The sequence below is a fragment of the Myxine glutinosa genome, chromosome 2, assembly GCF_964187855.1.
Source record: "Myxine glutinosa chromosome 2, kmMyxGlut1.1, whole genome shotgun sequence".
Classification (NCBI taxonomy): domain Eukaryota; kingdom Metazoa; phylum Chordata; class Myxini; order Myxiniformes; family Myxinidae; genus Myxine; species Myxine glutinosa.
The window spans coordinates 62,605,594-62,625,381 of record NC_136262.1 but is presented as its reverse complement, the minus strand read 5'-3'; the positions used below and the strand labels follow the sequence as shown (position 1 = coordinate 62,625,381).

Here is a 19,788-nt window from a genome sequence, read left to right as displayed (position 1 = left end):
GTGGGGTATCGTGTTCTATGAACTCTCTAGTTTATGTAATGCAGTGATGTTGGTGGATTTCCAAGCAGATGGATGATGACCTCAGGCAAATGATAGGATGAAAAGGGCAGGGTGAGTATATGCAAGAGCAGCAGAGCAAGGTTTTTCGGACTCATCCATCCACATTGTCGGATGCTGACTTGATTTTCTTCTATCACGTAAGCTGGGCTACTTCAAATGCTTGTCTTGCCTTGGGGCGTTCTTCTGAATCTTCCTGGCCTTTTCTTATCTTGTACAGAGCCAGTTTCGTTCAGCAATGCAAAATGTACCGCACATCATTGTAGGAGATTTCCAGCTTTTCTTATATTTTCTTCATAGTGTGTCCTTCTTGCAGAGTCTGGATCTTCTTATACTGTTCTGTTGAAACTTGCTTCCTTGGTACAATTTTGAACTTAGTCAGACTTTCAAGTTGGGAAACGATGAAAAATAATTTCACGTATTCACCAATTTGCAACTTTTATTGTTGTTTCGTGTAATTCACATTGATGTAACTGGTGTTGATTATTTCAATAATTATTATTATTTACTGCACAAAAATCTACAAACCATTTCTTGCACATTTTCTTTGTGGTAAGTAGATATTACGAGTACATGATAATATATGTCGCAAAAATAAAACTTTTTCGTTTGCCTGATTTATTTTATACAGTATATTTTATACTTTCACAGAAATTGGAATTATTATCTATCTATATTGCATACGTCTCACTTCCCACAAATGTTTAATGGGGAATATCAACTCAAAAGTGAAAACAACCCAAACTTTTTCACAGTGCCATGTGTACATATACAGTATTTAATACATAGAGCTCATTCTAACCACTCACTGACTGATATTAATGTTTGTTATACCTTCCCTTCCTTCCGAGTGAAAGCTGATAATGAAGGATGATACACTTCCCTAACGAGTGAAAGCTGAAATTTTGCGTGCCAACGGACATCGCAGCCAATACACCCGGAAAAATCACAGAACCGTCAGAAAGCGTCCGTAAATGAAAGTTTATGTAAAAACAAACAAACAAAAAAAAAACATAAACACAGCCATTAAAAAATATATTGTGTGTGTGTGTGTGTGTGTGTGTGTGTGTGTGTGTGTGTGTGTGTGTGTGTGTGTGTGTGTAAGAATTTCTAAAAATAAAAATCCACTTTGACATTATGGGATATGTGTAGATCAGTGATAAATAAAATTTCAATTTGACCCATTTGAAATTCAGACTAACAACAAAATGTGAAAAAGTCAAGGTGTGTAAATACTTTCTGAAGACACTGTATGCTTTTCTTGGTATTAAAGACACTGTAAACATACTGCTTTTCATGGAAGAAATGGCATCATGTATCTCATTTCTCTTTGTACACCCATATAATCAGTTTGTGTGTGTGCAGAGAAAAAGAGTAAACGATCAACCCTTGATTGATGACACAGGGCCACGCAGTCTGTAGAATAACTATACGTCACTACGAGGGGCCAAATACAAGTTGTTGGTACAGGAGCTGTAATTTGCCATGTTATCACCACAAACAAAACTTTGTCACCAGTTGTGATCGGATGAAGTAAAAGTGCTGCTGGCATATTATGATGTGGTATTTAATACATGCTCGGATATATAATACACGTTTTTTCCATAATTATATATTAGTGAACAAGTCACACAGTGCTCTATGTTAAGAACCATACCAGTCGAGCAAGAAAAACAACTGCTGCCCTTTAGTGCTTAGTGCTGAGGCACATTCCTTAAAGAAGGAAGATTGTTTTTGTTCCCTGCACCTTCAGAAATGTCTGACACAGGGGACATTAATATGAACTCGGTCCGACTGACCGATTTATCTGTCCATGTACTTTTGTGTACGCGATATTTCAAACACCATTGAACATTTAGCTTTGATATTGCGATATCTATTCTCACATCATCATCTCAATCTGATTAAATCACAGCTGTGATTGGCTGAATTATGTTGCCATGACAACAAGTAACCTGGATTGTGTACGTAATATTTCAAAAACCGTTCAAGATTTGGCTTTCATACCACGCAGATCTATTCCTCATACCACCCAACAGGCTGGCGACTTGGAGTATCAGCTCATTATTTATAGCTTTGACAGCACGTTATTAAACATTTGCAATTGCCACTGCATCCGCTTTCATGTTTTTAAAGTTTGCTCTGATAGCCCAACTATAAGCGGTTGAAACAATGTAATCGTATCGTTTTGAACAAAAGGTAGAAGTACAAAGACTTTTGGAGTGATAGTGAAATATTTATATTTATATATTGAAATATTTATATATTTATATATATTTATATTTATTTATTTTATTTTATATTATTTATTATATTATATTATATATATTATTATATATATAATTATATTATATATTATATTATATATATTATATTTATTTTATTTATATTTATTTATATATTTATATTTATATATATTTATATTTATATATATATATTTATAGTGAAATATTTATATATATTGATAGTGAAATAGTGATAGTGAAATAGTGATAGTGATAGTTATATCTACAACTATAGAACCAATAAAGACATTTTATCATTTCTGCAATTTGTTGTAGAGCACTAGCATATCGCTTGACCTAAAGATTAGTGGACCACCATCAAAGAAGGCTTTAGTGGCGCCCTCAACATCGTGAGATCGATCACGATGTTCTTGGATCAGCAGTTCTACATCAACGTTGTCTCAAAGCTTTAGAAACAGTGACAAATTACAGTTTTTTTTGGTTATTTTCGAGAATACGGAAGGAATTCAGTAACCTGCAAGTAACAGAGTAAAGTTAGAGCAAGTTAATGGAGGCAGATAACGCTTCTCAATAGTCAAAGAGGTTCTGGTGGTTGAATGTGCTTGAAGTTTGAATGACCCTCTGCAAACTATTCACCTCATTAATCAACATTTACTGCACCATTGAGCATCTGTTCACTTGCACCAACTTTGCTTCTCATTTGCTAAGGGAGTTTTCGTACACAAATCCCTCTGTTGGATTATTTTTCTGCCATGGTGGCAATGCTGTTTGCATGCAAGACACTGACCTTTGATTTATTGGTAGTCACTACTCACTAGCAGGAGTACCCAGCGTTGTTCGGTGCTGTTCTAATCCTGCTGTCATTTTGAAGAAATTAAATTTAAAAATCAGATTTTTATGGGGGCATACACAACTTCCCCACACCCACTAAAGAATGGGGTGGAAGACCATTTAATATCACCTTTCACATAGCTACAAAAGCTTAGGCACGACAGATTTAAAAAAAAATTAATACCAAGAAATCCAACTTTTTCCCATTTTCTTTTTTGCCTAAAACACTCCCTGGCACTCAGTGATGAACCTCTGAAAGTTTGACGAAGACATACAGACAAACATCTCTCGTCGTATAGATTGTCATTGATGTATTGGAATCTTCACCGACTGGATCTCAAAGATGACATAATTTACATTATGACAATTGGATGAGGTTACCAATGCCTGCCGTCAGCACTGCTACCTACCCAATGCTTACCAAATTCCACATGCTATTACCTAATGCACAACAACAATGTGGATAGACGAGTCCCTGCCAAGTGGAAGTAACTTAATTTTTGTCCAAAGCGATGTTGCACTGTAACATATTACAAATTGAGACAGATGGAAAGGCTGAATGGTGAAAAGCCACCGTGCCAGAAATAGCCACAGCCTAGGGAGCAAAAGAAGGCCCCAGGAGGATGGGAATATGAGTATGGGAGGTAGAGAACAGAGGGAAGTGAAGAAAGGCTAAGTGGAATGAGAGTTGTGAATGAAATGTCTATTCCCTGAATACACTTCGATATACGAGTCCAATGTCATCATTAAACAGCCGTCTATTTAAGATGTACACCAAGATGGCAATTACCCCATCTTTCCACGGACTTGTGGTCCCTTACATGCGCTTTCTAGCTCCTTGCTCCTATTCTCCTCCACTCATCCTTTCTCTTCTCTTCCTGCTCCTCTCATGCTTCCCTACCCTCTTCACTCCCATCCTACCTCTTCTCTTAGCCTTTTCAACTTAATTCTCAATTTGACCCCCTTTCCTCCCAACATTCCCAATTTGCATGCCATAAAAAGGTGTCTTGACAGTTCACCAGTTTCAAAATGCATTATACAAAAAAGGCATTATGTGAAAGGAAGAACAGTGAGACATAATTTCCAACAGGCATAATTAACAAAGGAATTGAACTCAACTGCGGTTTCCACTTCTACCAATTTTCATAACAAGCACTTTAGCCATGACGAAGTCGCAGGTTGTTACTAAATAAGAGTTCCCATGTTGACTGTAATCTCCTGCATTCAAAAGCAGAATCAGATTCTTTCAGGCCTTGACGCATCCATTATCATTTGGATTTTGTTTTACAGGACAAAGAGCTATCTACATATTATGGAATATTTGCTATCTACATATTATGGAAAGAGCTATCTACATATTATGGAAAGAGCTATCTACATATTATGGATTTGCTATCTACATATTATGGAAAGAGCTATCTACATATTATGGAATATTTGCTATCTACATATTATGGAAAGAGCTATCTACATATTATGGAATATTTGCTATCTACATATTATGGAAAGAGCTATCTACATATTATGGAATATTTGCTATCTACATATTATGGAATATTTGCTATCTACATATTATGGAAAGAGCTATCTACATATTATGGAAAGAGCTATCTACATATTATGGATTTGCTATCTACATATTATGGAAAGAGCTATCTACATATTATGGAATATTTGCTATCTACATATTATGGAAAGAGCTATCTACATATTATGGAATATTTGCTATCTACATATTATGGAAAGAGCTATCTACATATTATGGAATATTTGCTATCTACATATTATGGAATATTTGCTATCTACATATTATGGAATATTTGCTATCTACATATTAGGGAATATTTGCTATCTACATATTATGGAATATTTGCTATCTACATATTATGGAAAGAGCTATCTACATATTATGGAATATTTGCTATCTACATATTATGGAATATTTGCCATCTACATATCATGGAATATTTGCTATCTACATATTATGGAATATTTCCTATCTACATATTATGGAATATTTGCTATCTACATATTATGGAAAGAGCTATCTACATATTATGGAAAGAGCTATCTACATATTATGGAATATTTGCTATCTACATATTATGGAAAGAGCTATCTACATATTATGGAATATTTGCTATCTACATATTATGGAAAGAGCTATCTACATATTATGGAATATTTGCTATCTACATATTATGGAAAGAGCTATCTACATATTATGGAATATTTGCTATCTACATATTATGGAAAGAGCTATCTACATATTATGGAATATTTGCTATCTACATATTATGGAATATTTGCTATCTACATATTATGGAATATTTGCTATCTACATATTATGGAATATTTGCTATCTACATATTATGGAATATTTGCTATCTACATAACATTCTTCCTCCATTTACTCCCAACCTCATTTCTTTTCTTTCTTTTCTTCTCCAAAATCCCTACCCTCTCCTTTCTCCCTTCCTTCTCTTCCTTTTGTTTCATTAATCTCCAAGGAATATTTTCAGCATTTCATTTTCTGAAGCTCTTGTAACACCTGCATTTATGAACCCAAATATCCAAAGTGTATCACTGGTCGTTGATGCAAGTTTTGTCATCGTTCAGCCACCGACTGTTGTCGTCCTTTTGGCGGAATGTCCATGGCTGACTTTTTCAAATCTATTTGCAGATTCATTACGCATGTTCACGGAGGTCTTCACAAGCAGCATTTTTAAAATAGAGGGAAACAACTGCTTACTCATTAGCACGACCCTCATTTGGTTTTTCCACGACTAAAATCAGAAAGTTATATGAATTTGGCGCTCCATCACTATACAAACACCTGATCTTTGCAGCTGCAACGCTGCAATAAAACAACACCAAAAGGGGTAGTTCAAAGACCTTGTTACCTTTTTCTTTTTTTCTTCTTTTTTTTGACACTGGTTGACGTTTTTTGACGTCTATTTATACGGCTAAATTGTGGACGTTGAAAAATGGATAAAAATACTTCAAACGTGGAAGGTTGATGAGATTTCTCGTCTATGTTTTCTATTTTAAAGTTTAATTTTTATTTTATTTTTTTATTGTAATACTTCACCTGTCGAGCTGTGGATTCTAGTTTCTTTGTTTCTTACTTACTGCGTGAGACAAACATGTAATACACATGCTTTTATTTGAACTTGGATTGGCACGACTGTTTACACTCATTGCTGTTTCCTGTTTCACGTGATTGAAAAGCTGCATTGTTTGTGGTTGTGTTTTCACAAACCTTGCTTTTCTAGAGTTTCTCACACAAAACGTAGAGTCAACACACACACAATCCTCATTTTTCAGTTTGTAACCAAAGCATCGTAGGAAAGCTACGCGAGATCACAATGAAAGGTTTGTATTCTCTCACCCATTTTAGGTTGAGCAGCACTGTGATTAGTTAGATGACAACATCACACCACGCTTTCAAAATGGCTGTCCCGTTAGATGTGCATATGAAGTAGAAAACAGTTATTGAATTTCTTCTTTAAATTAGTTATTGGATTTGGATATTCATAGGTGTTTAAATAATGAGTACGGAGACTCTTCCATTGATGTGTGTGAGCGCCATTAGATGTTCGGCACGGCGTTTCAAGAAGGGGGAAACCGATATTGACAAGAAGCCTCAGAGTGGGCGGCCTGCAACCGCAGTGACACCGGTAAACGGGAGTCAAATTGATGTGCTCATTAAAGTGCATTGCAGTTGATGTGTGCTCACACACAAATGCGCGCACACACACACACACACACACACACACACACACACACACACACACACACACACACACACACACAACCTAATTGTGGCCAAAACACTTTGCACGACATTAACACATATATTGCAGTAAGGAAAAAAGGTGTGGGAATCTTCTCAACCAGGTGTTGGCAGAGGTATGCTAATTGCGTTGGGCAACGCGTTTCAGAATTATTCAATTGCGGTCACTTCTTCAAGGCAAGAAAGTTTACTGGTGATCTTTCTCCACTCGCGTCCTCATCCTCTCTGTCTCTCCCTGTCTCTGTCTCTGTCTCTCCCTCTCTTTGTCTCTCCCTGTCTCTGTCTCTCCCTGTCTGTGTCTCTCCCTGTCTGTGTCTCTCCCTGTCTGTGTCTCTCCCTGTCTGTGTCTCTCCCTGTCTGTGTCTCTCCCTGTCTGTGTCTCTCCCTGTCTGTGTCTCTCCCTGTCTGTGTCTCTCCCTGTCTGTGTCTCTCCCTGTCTGTGTCTCTCCCTGTCTGTGTCTCTCCCTCTCTGTCTCCCCTCGCTCTGTCTCCCCCTCTCTGTCTCCCCTCGCTCTGTCTCCCCCTCTCTCTGTCTCCCTGAAGAGACCACCATGTTCATGGCCAAACCATCCCTTCACCTTCTCTCCAAAGGTAGTTAGTAATATTTGGTTGAGAAGATATGTGTTCCACATTTTTCTGTTGATGCAGGCCGACTCCAGTCTTTATAAAAACTAGTTTCCTGTTGGTAAATTATAAAATACTCTGATACGGTGAATTTGGTCTTTGATGCCATATCTCCAATGATGTGTGTCCAATGAAAAGTTGCAAAACATCAATGTGAAATAGCAAAGATCACACGCCGTAATCTCCTATGCTGCAAGTTATAATTACAAAATACGCTCCACTACTGCTGCTTTGAGAGTATAATGCAACTACAAACTGTAATTTTGGTGCTGCATATACAATAAATAAGTTGCCCATTTAAGGATCCATCAACTGGATCACAAACCTCAGGTGTATCAAATATGTCCCGGACATCACGGACATGCTGCTTATTCTTCTTCCTCATGGTCTGGTGGTACGTGTTGATGCGCCGGCGTACGGTGTCCGTCTGGGCACGAGACAACGTGCTCAATAAGGCTTTAGCATCACCCAGGCCTTCCTCACTGTCAGAGATGAGGATGGAAAGGCCCGTCTCTTCAAGCCACCTTTCCTGCTCCTCTTCGTCTGTAATGTACACGTAGAAAGTTTGTTTATTTCAGATAGTTAAAATTCTCTGGCTTGCATAAAATAGCTCAGAAGAATATATTAGATTTGTCATCAATATTGGAGCGAGACCCAAATACATGCACTATCCAAATTTTACGACATATGTTGCATGGAACGCATTTTGGTATTTGGTATAAAACTTAGCATCAGTGCAGCCCAACTGGCACTGTTAGGTTGGCCAAACGGTAGCCATTATGTTGGGCCAACGTATGAAGCCAATGTTGTGCCGATGCCAACTAACACCCAACATTGGCCCAACGCAATCAACATCCACAAGGCTATCCGTCTATTTTTGTCGAAAAGCCAACGTTGAACCGACGTTAGCAACGTGCTGTGCGTATGACCATTAGGGTGGTCCAAAAATGCCAAAAAAGCACTTTTTTATCTGGATTTTGATGCTCTATTGGATTATTGTTAGAAATGGTCTAAATCATTCACCCAAAAAATATTTTGCATCTGAGTCATCTATAAACTCATACACACTCAACATATAAATTTGTCATTTTGGTCAATTTTAATGACTTACAAAGACTTTAGAAATATTTTTTTCCTAAATAATGTCATTGATGGTACATACCCCTGTGAAGTCCTCATGGTCGAAACATGAGTCAGACATGTATGAACATGTTTCAAACATGTTTCAAGCATTGTCAAACATGTTTCGACCATGATGATTTCACACTCACAGGCGCAAGCACATGCAAAAAGTCATGAACCACAAAATGGCTTCGTACAATAGTGCATGTACTTTTTCCACCTAGGTTGCTATTGGATTGTTCTCATTTAGCCAAATTTGGTGAAAAACGCCATATTTCAATTGAAGTGTGTATGAGTTTCTAGATGGAATTGAGCGAAAATATTTGGTGGGTGAATGTTTTAGACCATTTCTAACAATAACCCAGTAGAGCATCAAAATCGGAGAGATCGATGTTTTTTGGACCACCCGTGATGATGCCAACCCGAGCACAATGGTGGTCCAATGTAGCTGTGCCAGCTGGATAGCAAAGAAACCGGCAAAGACGACGGGAAGTGCGAAACGCATACAACTCATATATGAGAAGTTGAACTTCTGTTTGAGAGTTCATTTTTCTCTTTGATCAGGAAAAAGGAAGCCAGCTTCACTTTGTTTGGACAACGTCATTTGGCATGGTTAACTCATTTTATTTCAAACAATGTTTGACAACTGCTACCACGTAACAGAGTTTATTCAAACTTTTAATTAGTTACCTATCACCAATACGTTATCTGCAAGGTGTTGACTTGAACTTGCTTCTCAACCCTTGCAAAACATTCTCATGAGATTCACGTTTTATTTCTATCACATCTCATGAGAAGTCATAAGTTTACACGATCATAAATTTTTCATCAAAACATAACAGGTGTTTTCCATAGGATAGTAAAGGCCAACCTATCATTATCTCAAACAAGGAAATGCTTCAGGTATACATGTCAAATCAAAAGGGATCACCTTTTCAACGTAAGGGCTTAAGCTATTAAGATAAGATTAAGTTATCCACCTGTTTAGAACACATCAGTAGACTGGCCTCGTTATCAACCATTTAGTGCCCCCTTCTTCAGTGGGAATTTGGTTTGATCCCAAGAGACATGATAATATATTTTAATTTTAGCATAAATTATCCCAGGAAGTAGTTAAATCAATTAACAGTACTATTAAAGTCGTAAGGTTTTGGGGCAGCACATCCTACAGGGGCCATCCCTCTCACCATCAGCTGGGCATACAATTCCAGCATCCTCCACTGCAATGCCTTGACAGCTCTCCGTGATAGCATTCACCTCGTCCCAGAACTCGCTGACGTTCAGCTCATCCAGTGATCCATGTGATGTTGCATGCTTGAGGCCCGATTCCTGCGAGCTCATCCTGCTTTCCCTGCTTGGACACAGGGAATGGAAATGTACATATTATGAATAATGGATCAGATAGTCAGGCAGCTTAGCAGCATATTTATCGAAAATGGGGAACGGCTTGACAAAAGCGCCATTTTTATTTTGGTGGTCCATTAGACCATATACAATAGATTTAGGACCGGAGGCAAGAAATATACAGTGTTGTTCACCTTTTTATTGGACAAAAACCAAGGACAAAAACCAATTATGTATATATTTTCAACAAGGAGGCTAACTTTTATTTCATTACCTGCAGTGTTATTTGTAAAACGTATGCATGCCTGCATAATAAATCTTACGCTTCCATGTAATAATAATTAGTAATATAATACCGAGTGTTTATACAAATGTGTTATACTTGTGACTCGCGCACCTCTCATATATCTAACATGTACGCAACTACAAGGATGTAATTGTAATGACAATACAGCTTTAGAACAGACAACATGTTGTTCAAGGTAATTTGTCCAGCAATTTATGTATTTACGATTTTAGTCCAACTCCAATAGCTGATGATTTATTTGCATAAATGTATTGCTCGATATTATGCTGTGCGAGTCGTATTTGCGCAAAAGTCAAACACTGTATATATCTTGCCTCTGGTCCTAATTCTATTGCATATGGTCCAATGAACGACTAAAATAAAAATGGTACTTTTGTAAAGTCGTTCCCCCAAAAATTGCTAAGCTGCCTAACTAAGAAGTTTTCGGGAAGGGAGAAGGTTTTCCCCAAACAATGATAAATAGTCCTGTCCCAGCTAAAGTTGCCAAAGGAATCCTTTCTTAGATGTTTAACGTTTTTTGCCAGAGGTGAGTGAGGAAGCTCCTGATGCCAATGGAAAACACATCCTGTTTTTGGCTCTGAAACTTATTTTTATGCCTTATGTTTTTGGGTTGTCCGTCCGTCCATACGGGCTAAACCTCGTTTTTTTCAGCAACCATATGTCCGATTGAGACGAAACTTTCAGGGTAGGAGTGACACCCATGCAGAATGTTTTTATGATAATTGTGATGTCATAGGTCACGTGGTATGGCAGCCATCTTGGATTAAAAGCATATAATTAAAACAATTTTTCTCGGAAACCGCAGAATGGAAAAATTTGAAACTTGGCACATTGTCAAGTACTCGCAATGGGGAACAAAAGCGTGATAATGATGACATCATAGGTGAAGAGGTATACCAGAAAATGTTTATTTTTAAAAATCCCTTCTCTGAAACTCCTTCACTGATCGATGTGAAACCTGTCATGGCTGGTGAAAATGCGATACTTGAAAACAGTTCAAGGGATTAAAATCAAACTTGTTTCTTTTTAGGACAGTGAACGATGGCATCTACCCGTTGTGGGACTATGCGGAGGCATCTTGGCGACAGTCGCATTGCTCTAGTTTTTACTTGCAAATGGTAGGAGTCAAAATGGTAAATTATTATTAGCCAGGAGAACTGGTTCCAACAGCATAAAAGTTTATTAAACAATCATAATTCGTGCACAAAGAAAATCAGTCCCCGATGTTTTCTTTTTTGGTTTCAGAAACAGGAAGCCGGGACAGGGAGTGCAGACATGAGTACGCATTGGAACACCCACTATTCCTTCCAAATAATGATTTATCAAATTGCAGAAAGGAGATGGAGCACGGTGCAGTTGTATACTGTATTTGATTAATTAATAGGTGCATTCACAGCTCTCCTTTTCAAAATTCCTGTTATGATAAAAATCTAAAAACCGACTCAATGTCCTTGGAAATGTTTTGACAAAACTGTACTGTTTGCCAAATTTGGAAAGAGTAACACAAACTTTCAAATAATACCCCTCAAATTTCTGTTTCCTATGCCAATGATCCAGTGACACCTAAATGTGCGTAGACCAACAAATGGGAGTAGTTTGTCTCATTGGTTTGAAAAGAATCATAAACTTCCGACCTTTGGGTTGTAGGATCTGCGATTGTGGAGTGTCTGCGGGTGGCTTCAAGTGTTAACATGGACCCTACATGTTATGACATGCAATTACTTTTGGCCGAGCAACACCCAATCAGAAGCAACATTAAAAAAAGAGACATTCCCTGATTAATTGGGCATGTTTAACACCAAGGAGTTTTCTCTCGCTGCTGTTATTAATGGCACATGACTTCTAACTGATGCAGACTCTACTGTGCACTCACATAAATGGTGTACTCAACAGCAACATGCTGCATATGAATAAATAAATGAGCTTTGCATGAATGGCACAGCATGTGATGTCATTCCTGTGAGACATAACAGATTATTGATGTAATCCCAAGAAAACTCCCAGATGTGCGGAGTATCGTTGAGAGAGAGGAAGACAAATGATGAATTGCGAAAGATGATGGGAATAGAGCCTGTGATTGATGCAGTGAAGAGGAACAGGTTGAGATGGTTTGGTCATGTGTTGAGGAAGGATGAAAGTGACTGGGTGAGAAGAGTGATGGAAATGAATGTAGAAGGAAGTAGAGGACGGGGAAGACCGAGAAAGACTTGGCTAAAGATGGTGGAAGAAGAAATGCGGGCAAGGGGGTTAACCAGGGGAGATGCAGAAAATAGGGCAAAATGGAGAAGATTGTCATGGGGGCCGCAAGGCTGACCCCCGCTCTAGCAGGGAAAATGGCCTTTAAAATGCATGTTGTGTTGTTGTTGATGTAATCCCAACTGAATTGAAGACATTCCATTGCCGTTTGGTAAAGGTTGGATTTCTTGCATCATGACAGTATGTGTGTGCGTGCGCGTGCAAAATCAGGTCCATCAGCAGGACATTAAGGTAATATTTTACTGTGTTTTACCATCTTTGCCCAGCTCAGGCAAAAGGTGTTGCAAAGTCCATAAATATTGTGTTTGCACGTCTCTACCAGAAATTTCAATATGTCTTCCTTGTCAAGCCTCATCAGATCATTTCGGCCGCATAGGGTTAAACACACAATAGGGTTCACTTCTGAACTTTCTCTGGGTTCACATTGTGGGTTTGAATCTTGACCCAGCTATAAACTGTCACCCTGGTGTTTTTCATGCAGGATGAGGCATCAATCTGTGTGCTGTCCAAGGAAGGATGTTAAGCCAGAGAACCCGTCTACGTTGAAGATCCCTCGTTGTTTTTTGTGAAGAGTAGGTGAGGTATCGCCGGTACCTTGAACAAATTACACATTCATGCTGTAACTGACTGCTGGGAAGGCAACGGCAAACCACCTGGCATAACCCTTGCCCAAGAGTCTCCTTCGGCAGCACCAACACCCTGTCAATTGATACTGTTTTAAACATTTTTGAATCTGGTTTTATTTCATACGAGCAAAAGTGCCCTTCACAAAGCTGGTCTCTATGGGCAGGTGGCAAGAAAAAAGCCTTTACAGAAAAAGACGCATCTAAAATCTCGAATGGAGTTTGCGAAAAAGCATCTTAATGATACTGCAGGTATGTGCAGAAACGTTTTGTGGTCAGACGAGACAAAAATTGAACTTTTGAATTAAAAGTGCTACGTCTGGTGCACGCCAAACATTGCACATCACCCAGTCAACACCATCCCTACTGTCAAGCATGGAGGTGGCAGCATCATGTTATGGAGCTGCTTTTCATCAGCAGGGACTGTCAAGTTTTACAGGATAGAAGGGATAATGGATGGTGCAAAGTACAGGAGAATCCTTGATGAAAACCTGCTTGAGTCAGCCATGAATCTGAAACTGGGTGGGAGATTCATATTTCAACAGGACAATGATCTGAAGCACAAAGCTAAAGCCACACTGGAGTGGCTGCATAATAAGAAAAGAAATGTTCTTGAGTGGCTTAGTCAAAGTCCTAACTTGAACCCAATTGAACATTTATGGTGAGGCTTGAAGATTGCGGTCCACCGATGATTCTCATCAAACTTGGAAGAACTAGAGAAATCTTCACGTGAATAATGGGCAAAGATTTCACCATCTCACTGTGCAAAGCTGGTAGAGACGGACCCAAAAAGACTCGTAGCAGTCATTGTTGCAAAAGATGCTTCCACCAAGTACTGTCAGTACTGATCAAAGGGGCTGAATATTTTTGCAACCAGTGAATTTTGATTTGTACTTTTTTTTTTGCAGGTATTCCTGACATGCAATTTCCTTCAACTATAACCCTGGTGTTGGGCTAGCGGCTAGGGTGCCAGCTTAGGATTCCTAGGATCCTGGGTTCGAATCCTGGTCGATCGCTGAATTAACGCCAGGGGGGTTGACTCAGCCTGTCATCCTTCCGAGGTCGGCAAATTGAGTACCAGTTCACTGGTAATTCCCTGCTTGTCGTAAAAGGCGACAAAAAGGGTTGGCGACAAAAAGGGTTGGCGGCAGGAAGGGCATCCGGCCGTAAAACATTGCTTCAAAAAGGGGACCAACAAAAACAACAACAGCCACGGTGCCCGAAAAAGGCCAACCCCCGCTTTGCGGGGAAAAATGGCCTCTAAAGGTGGTTTTTTTAAAAAATTTTTATAACAGTATTTAGTTTGATCTCTTCAATTATGAATATAACAGTTCATTTGGAACAATTGTTTCTACATAATTCGTAATTCATCTGAATGTTGCATTATTGGTAGGGGGTGAATAATTTTTGCAGGCCACTGACAATGGAGTATTAACTGTTTGAATGCCAGTACAACACATAAAGAGGTGGAAGCCAAGGGGAAATTGCATCCAAAGCTACTCCTAGGGTTTTGGAGGTGTAAGAGCAGTACACAGACAGTGAAAAAAGGTGTTATTGATGTAAAGTAGAACTCAACCACCAGGATGTGGTTGAGGCAGAGGTGGAGTTAGTGGTGTGCATCCCGTGCAATTGCATGGGGCCCCCAGGTAACAAGTGTCTCCCAATATCTCAGGGCCTACACACGACCAATCATGGTCCACAATTTTTCAAGACGGGACCCCCAAGGGTAGGGTCTCACTTTGCTAACAAAATCTATCAACTTGTGAGTAGTGATAAACACAGAACAAAGGGAATGCCATCTCAAGGAAAGAAAGCATTGTGCAGTAAATGATCGATTAAAAAGCCTTTTCTAATGATTTTCAATGATCATTTTTGAATGCAGGAATTTGGAAAGGAGCTAGGAGAGGAGGAAGGGCATAATGAAATCAAAGTATGCAGAAGGGGCTGGGGGAGCTGGGAGGGTGCGGGACTGGAGAGAAGCTGAGAGGGTGCAGGACTGGAGAGAAGCTGGGATGGTGCCGGACTGGAGAGAAGCTCGGAGGGTGCTGGACTGTAGAGAAGCTGGGAGGGTGCGGGACTGGGGAGAAGCTGGGAGGGTATGCAAATTGAGAGAAGCTGGGAGGGTACGGGACTGGAGAGAAGCTGGGAGGGTACGGTACTGGAGAAAAGCTGGGAGGGTACGGGACTGGACAGAAGCTGGGAGGGTACGGGACAGGACAGAAGCTGGGAGGGTACGGGACTGGACAGAAGCTGGGAGGGTATGGGACTGGAGAGAAGCTAGGAGGATGCGGGACTGGGGCAAAGCTGGGAGGGTACGGGAATGGTGAGAACCTGGGAGGGTACGGGACTGGAGAGGGTGGGAGGTACAGGACTGGGGAGAAGCTGGATGGGTAGGTACGGGTCTGGGGGGAAGCTTGGAGGGTGCAGGATTAGGGAGAAGCTGGGAGGGTTCGGGATCAGGTTTAGAAGCTGGGAGGGTTCGGGATTAGGGGAGAAGCTGGAGGGTCCGGGATCGGGAAGAAGCGGGGGATGTTTTGATTCGGGGGAGAACCTGTGAGGGTGCGGGACCGGGGAGAACCTGGGTGGGTGCGGGACCGGGGAGAATCTGGGAAGGTGCGGGACCGGGGAGAATCTGGGACGGTGTGGGACCGGGGAGAATCTGGGAAGGTGCGGGACCGGGGAGAATCTGGGAAGGTGCGGGACCGGGGAGAATCTGGGAGGGTTCGGGATCAGGGTAGAAGCTGGGAGGGTTCGGGATCAGGGGAGAAGCTGGAAGGGTTCAGGATCGGGGAGAAGCTGGGAGGGTTCGGGATCGGGGAGAAGCTGGGGGGGGGGGGCGGTTTGGGATCGGGGAGAAGCTGGGAGGGTGCAGGATCGGGGAGAACCTGGGAGGGTGCGGGACCGGGGAGAATCTGGGAAGGTGCGGGATTGGGGAGAAGCTGGGAGGGTACGGGACTAGAGAAGCTGGGAGGTACCGGACTGGGGAGAAGCTGGAAGGGTACGGGACTGGCGGGAAACTTGGAGGGTGCAGAACTGTCGGCAAGCTGGGAGGGTGCAGGATTAGGGAGAAGCTGGGGGGGGGGGGGGGTTCGGGATCGGGGAGAAGCTGGGAGGTTGTGGGACTGGCGAGAAGCTGGGAGGGTACAGGAAAAGGGAGAAGCTGGGAGGGTTCGGGATCGGGGAGAAACTGGGAGGGTGCGGGATCGGGGAGAAGCTGGAAGGGTACGGCACTAGGGGGAAGCTTGGAGGGTACAGGACTGGTGGGAAGATGGGAGGGTGCAGGATTAGGGAGAAGCTGGTAGGGTTCGGGATCGGGGAGAAGCTGGGAGGGTGTGGGACTGGGGAGAAGGTGGGATGGTACGGGAAGGGTGGGTAGTAGAATTGGAGGGTGCGGTGCGATGGTGGCAGTGAACTCATGAACATTATGTTTTAATCGGTCTTGTAAATAGGATAACTCTGCATTGTGTTGTGTTGTGTTGACTGGGAGGTTTCTGCACATCAAAACCTAAACAAATTACACACCCATGGAGTTGTTTTCAATGTGGCTTTTCCAGTTTTTGCATGAACACCATTGTCTCAACACTCAGTGGTATTTATTGGTAAGAGTGTCTGCTCTGAGTCTCGGAGGATGGTGGTTAAGTTCCGACCTTGCTGAGTCATAAAATACAACATAGTACGTGCTGCTTCCTCACTTGATGCTCAGCATTTGGAGGATAGAACTAGGATAAATCCCATCGGTTGGCATCCCTATGTGAGGAATAATTCTCCATAAAAAGCACCCTGCTGACTGTGGAGAGAAAAGCTCTCACATTAGATGGTGTTGTTAGCATGTGCGGGGGGAAGTAACATCCCCCAAGGTCAATGGCCGTGTTTGTCTGATAGCATCCTGTCTCATCTGCTCTCTGTTTGCATGTAAATACTTCATTGGTGTGTGACACCTCTTCCAGAAATTAATGCCTTTTGTGTCTCACCCATCATGACATCTGTGGCCAATGACTCCCACTTATTGACCACAACTCTTTGCAGTTGGGAAATACAAAAATAAATTTAGCTTATCAGTTTAAGCAAAGCCAAGCTTTACATAATAGTCCTTGAGCCAACCGGCCATTTTTTGAAGTGAATGCTCCGGGGGGGGGGGGGGGGGGGGGGAGTAATTCTCATTATGATTTTCCATTAGACCAATGTCTCAAGTGTCAGAAAAGGTGTGATGGACATCTGAGAACGGTAGCTTAGTGCCCGGATGGACGCCATCTTTGAAACCACCCAGCTCGAAAATGCCCATTTGGTGGGGTACATTGTTGCACGTGTATCTGGACTTCTATACTAGCTATCGATGTGCGGTTGACGACTAAATATACGTCCGATGTGTACCGTCTAAATAAAAAATAATATGAAGCATTTTGTTTTAGATTAATTATTATAAAAATCAATTATCGAAAAAAAATCATATATTTTTCAATATTTTATTATTAGACTTGTACTTTTTTTAGTGAAACAACACTGGTATGATTTTCCAAATTATGCATTGTGCTACACCGTTTATCTGTCTATAAAAATAACTCAAAAACTAAAACATATCATCCACCATGAGTGTACACAAAAAATATATGAAAAGGCATGCACTTTCCACAAACCGAAACTATGTCAGTTGGAATTTCCCGCCGATAATCAACCCACAGAACCCAGTGCCGAAAGTGACGTCAGTCTATTCTATATCTATATTCTATATTCTATATCTCAGTCTGAGATTTGTTGCGGTGACCTGATTAATTTCTGAGGGGGGGGGGGGGGGGGGGTGGGTGGCTTAAGAACTAAAAGTGAACATGTTAGATGGCGCCACATACAACTCTATTATAGAGTTGTATTGTGGCGCCATCTAACATGTTCACTGACTTGGATGAGTATGTCTATGTAAGCTGGCGAGCTTTTCGGATATCGGAGTAATCTAACGTCAGTCTTTTTGTTCTTTCAGCTGAGATGGCCGGTGTCGAGGCGAAACGGGCGAAGATTGAACCTGAGTCCGGAACGTGCATCCTGTGCAGCAAGAAGTCGCCACTCTCTGAACTAAGCAAGGCAGCGGGCAACAGTTCTTGGAAGACATTGTGTGACGCAGCCGCAGTTAGAAACTTTTATCCAATTCTAAAGCTAGTCCAAGAAGGCGCAGTTGAACTTCCTAATATTCCAATATTATACCATAGGGCTTGTAGATCAGACTTCACTCACAAAAACCACCTAGCTACTTTGACCAATGCAGCTAGAAGTTCTTCAGTTGATACTGGCGATGCGGTGCGACGGCGATCATCACGGGAAGAGACAGGATCAACTTCAACGGTCTACGATGATAAATGCATTTTTTGCCAGCGTGCTTCAAAATTCATAAAAGGCAGTCGTACCCGTGAAACAGTTGTCTTGGCTGTTGAACTTCGAGCAGATAAGACAATAAGAGATGCTGCGACAGCTCGCAATGATGAGAGAGTTTTGGCATTGACTACACGAGATATGGTTGCAGCTGAGGCTCACTACCACTTCTCCTGCTATAGAAACTACACACGGCCCCAAAAACCTCAAGTAGAAACTGACATTGAAGATAATATCGAGAAAAAAGAAATGATACGATGTATATTCAATTTCATTCGCACTGACTTGTTCTTGAACCCGAGGATTGTTCCAATAGTTGATGTTGCAACAGATATCCTGTCTTCAGATACATTTTCAGTTGATGTTCGTGACTCCATCAAGAAGAATCTGCAGCGCACATTACAAAGAGAGTTTGGAGAATCGCTCATCTTCTTCAATGTGAAACACCGTGTATACTTGATGCCCGATAATCTGACAAAGCGAGAGATTGCTGCAGAGTGCGTAAACCTGAAAGCAGAAGTGAAAGCATTTGAACGAACGGACGGTGAAAGTAACATTGTGCGTGCAGCTACTTCACTGCGACACCAGATCAAAGATGCTCATTACAATGAACGTTGGCCGCCTCAGCCAGCAGAACTCACTTCAGATTACGTGAAGATACCAGATTCTCTTCGTGTATTTCTGCATACTTTGATTTGCGGGAGTGGGGGTAGCTCTGCGCGTGCCGACACACTGGTATGGTCGATGGCTCAAGATATCATCAATGCTGTACACCGGGGTACCATCAGAACATCGAAGCATGTCCTACTTCCGTGGGTCATGAAAACGCTCACCGGTAATACAGAGGTCATCAGAATATTGAATCGACTCGGGCACGGATGTTCGTACACAGTTCTGGAAGAAATCGAGACAGCGCTTTGCATAGACAAATTAGCAAGTGTGGAGAAAGATACAGTACCACTTCCGTCACATGTGCACCCTTCGGTCCCGACTGTATTAGCATTCGATAACATCGACAGGCTAGAGGAATCGCTGAGTGGTGGCGGAACATCGCATCGCGTCAACGGTATCATCGTCCAACCGAAGTCGCAGTCGTGTTTGCCGCCCCAACCTCCATCGGCAGTATCCAAAGCAGATAAGAAGCGATCTATCCCGTCATCCAGCGATTTAGTTCCAATATACAGCGGTGGGAAACGAGAGGGCCCACCTGCAATCAAGCCTGCA

The 19,788-nt window shown here is 41.4% G+C and overlaps 1 protein-coding gene across 2 annotated transcripts in view; it reads right to left on the bottom strand.

Moving 5' to 3' along the window:
- ARHGAP18 (Rho GTPase activating protein 18) overlaps window positions 1-19,788 on the bottom strand; it is a 72,965-nt gene that overhangs the window by 25,593 nt on the left and 27,584 nt on the right. Inside the window, exons 2-3 of one of the 2 annotated variants that reach the window (XM_068108070.2) lie at window positions 9,864-10,027; window positions 7,880-8,097 (exon numbers count right to left, since the gene is read on the bottom strand). In XM_068108070.2, the coding sequence (XP_067964171.2) occupies window positions 7,880-8,097; window positions 9,864-10,017 (372 nt within the window). In that variant the 5' untranslated portion in view covers window positions 10,018-10,027. Of the gene's footprint in view, window positions 1-7,879; window positions 8,098-9,863; window positions 10,031-19,788 lie in introns of both variants that reach the window. The other variant, XM_068108071.2, reaches the window with a different exon arrangement.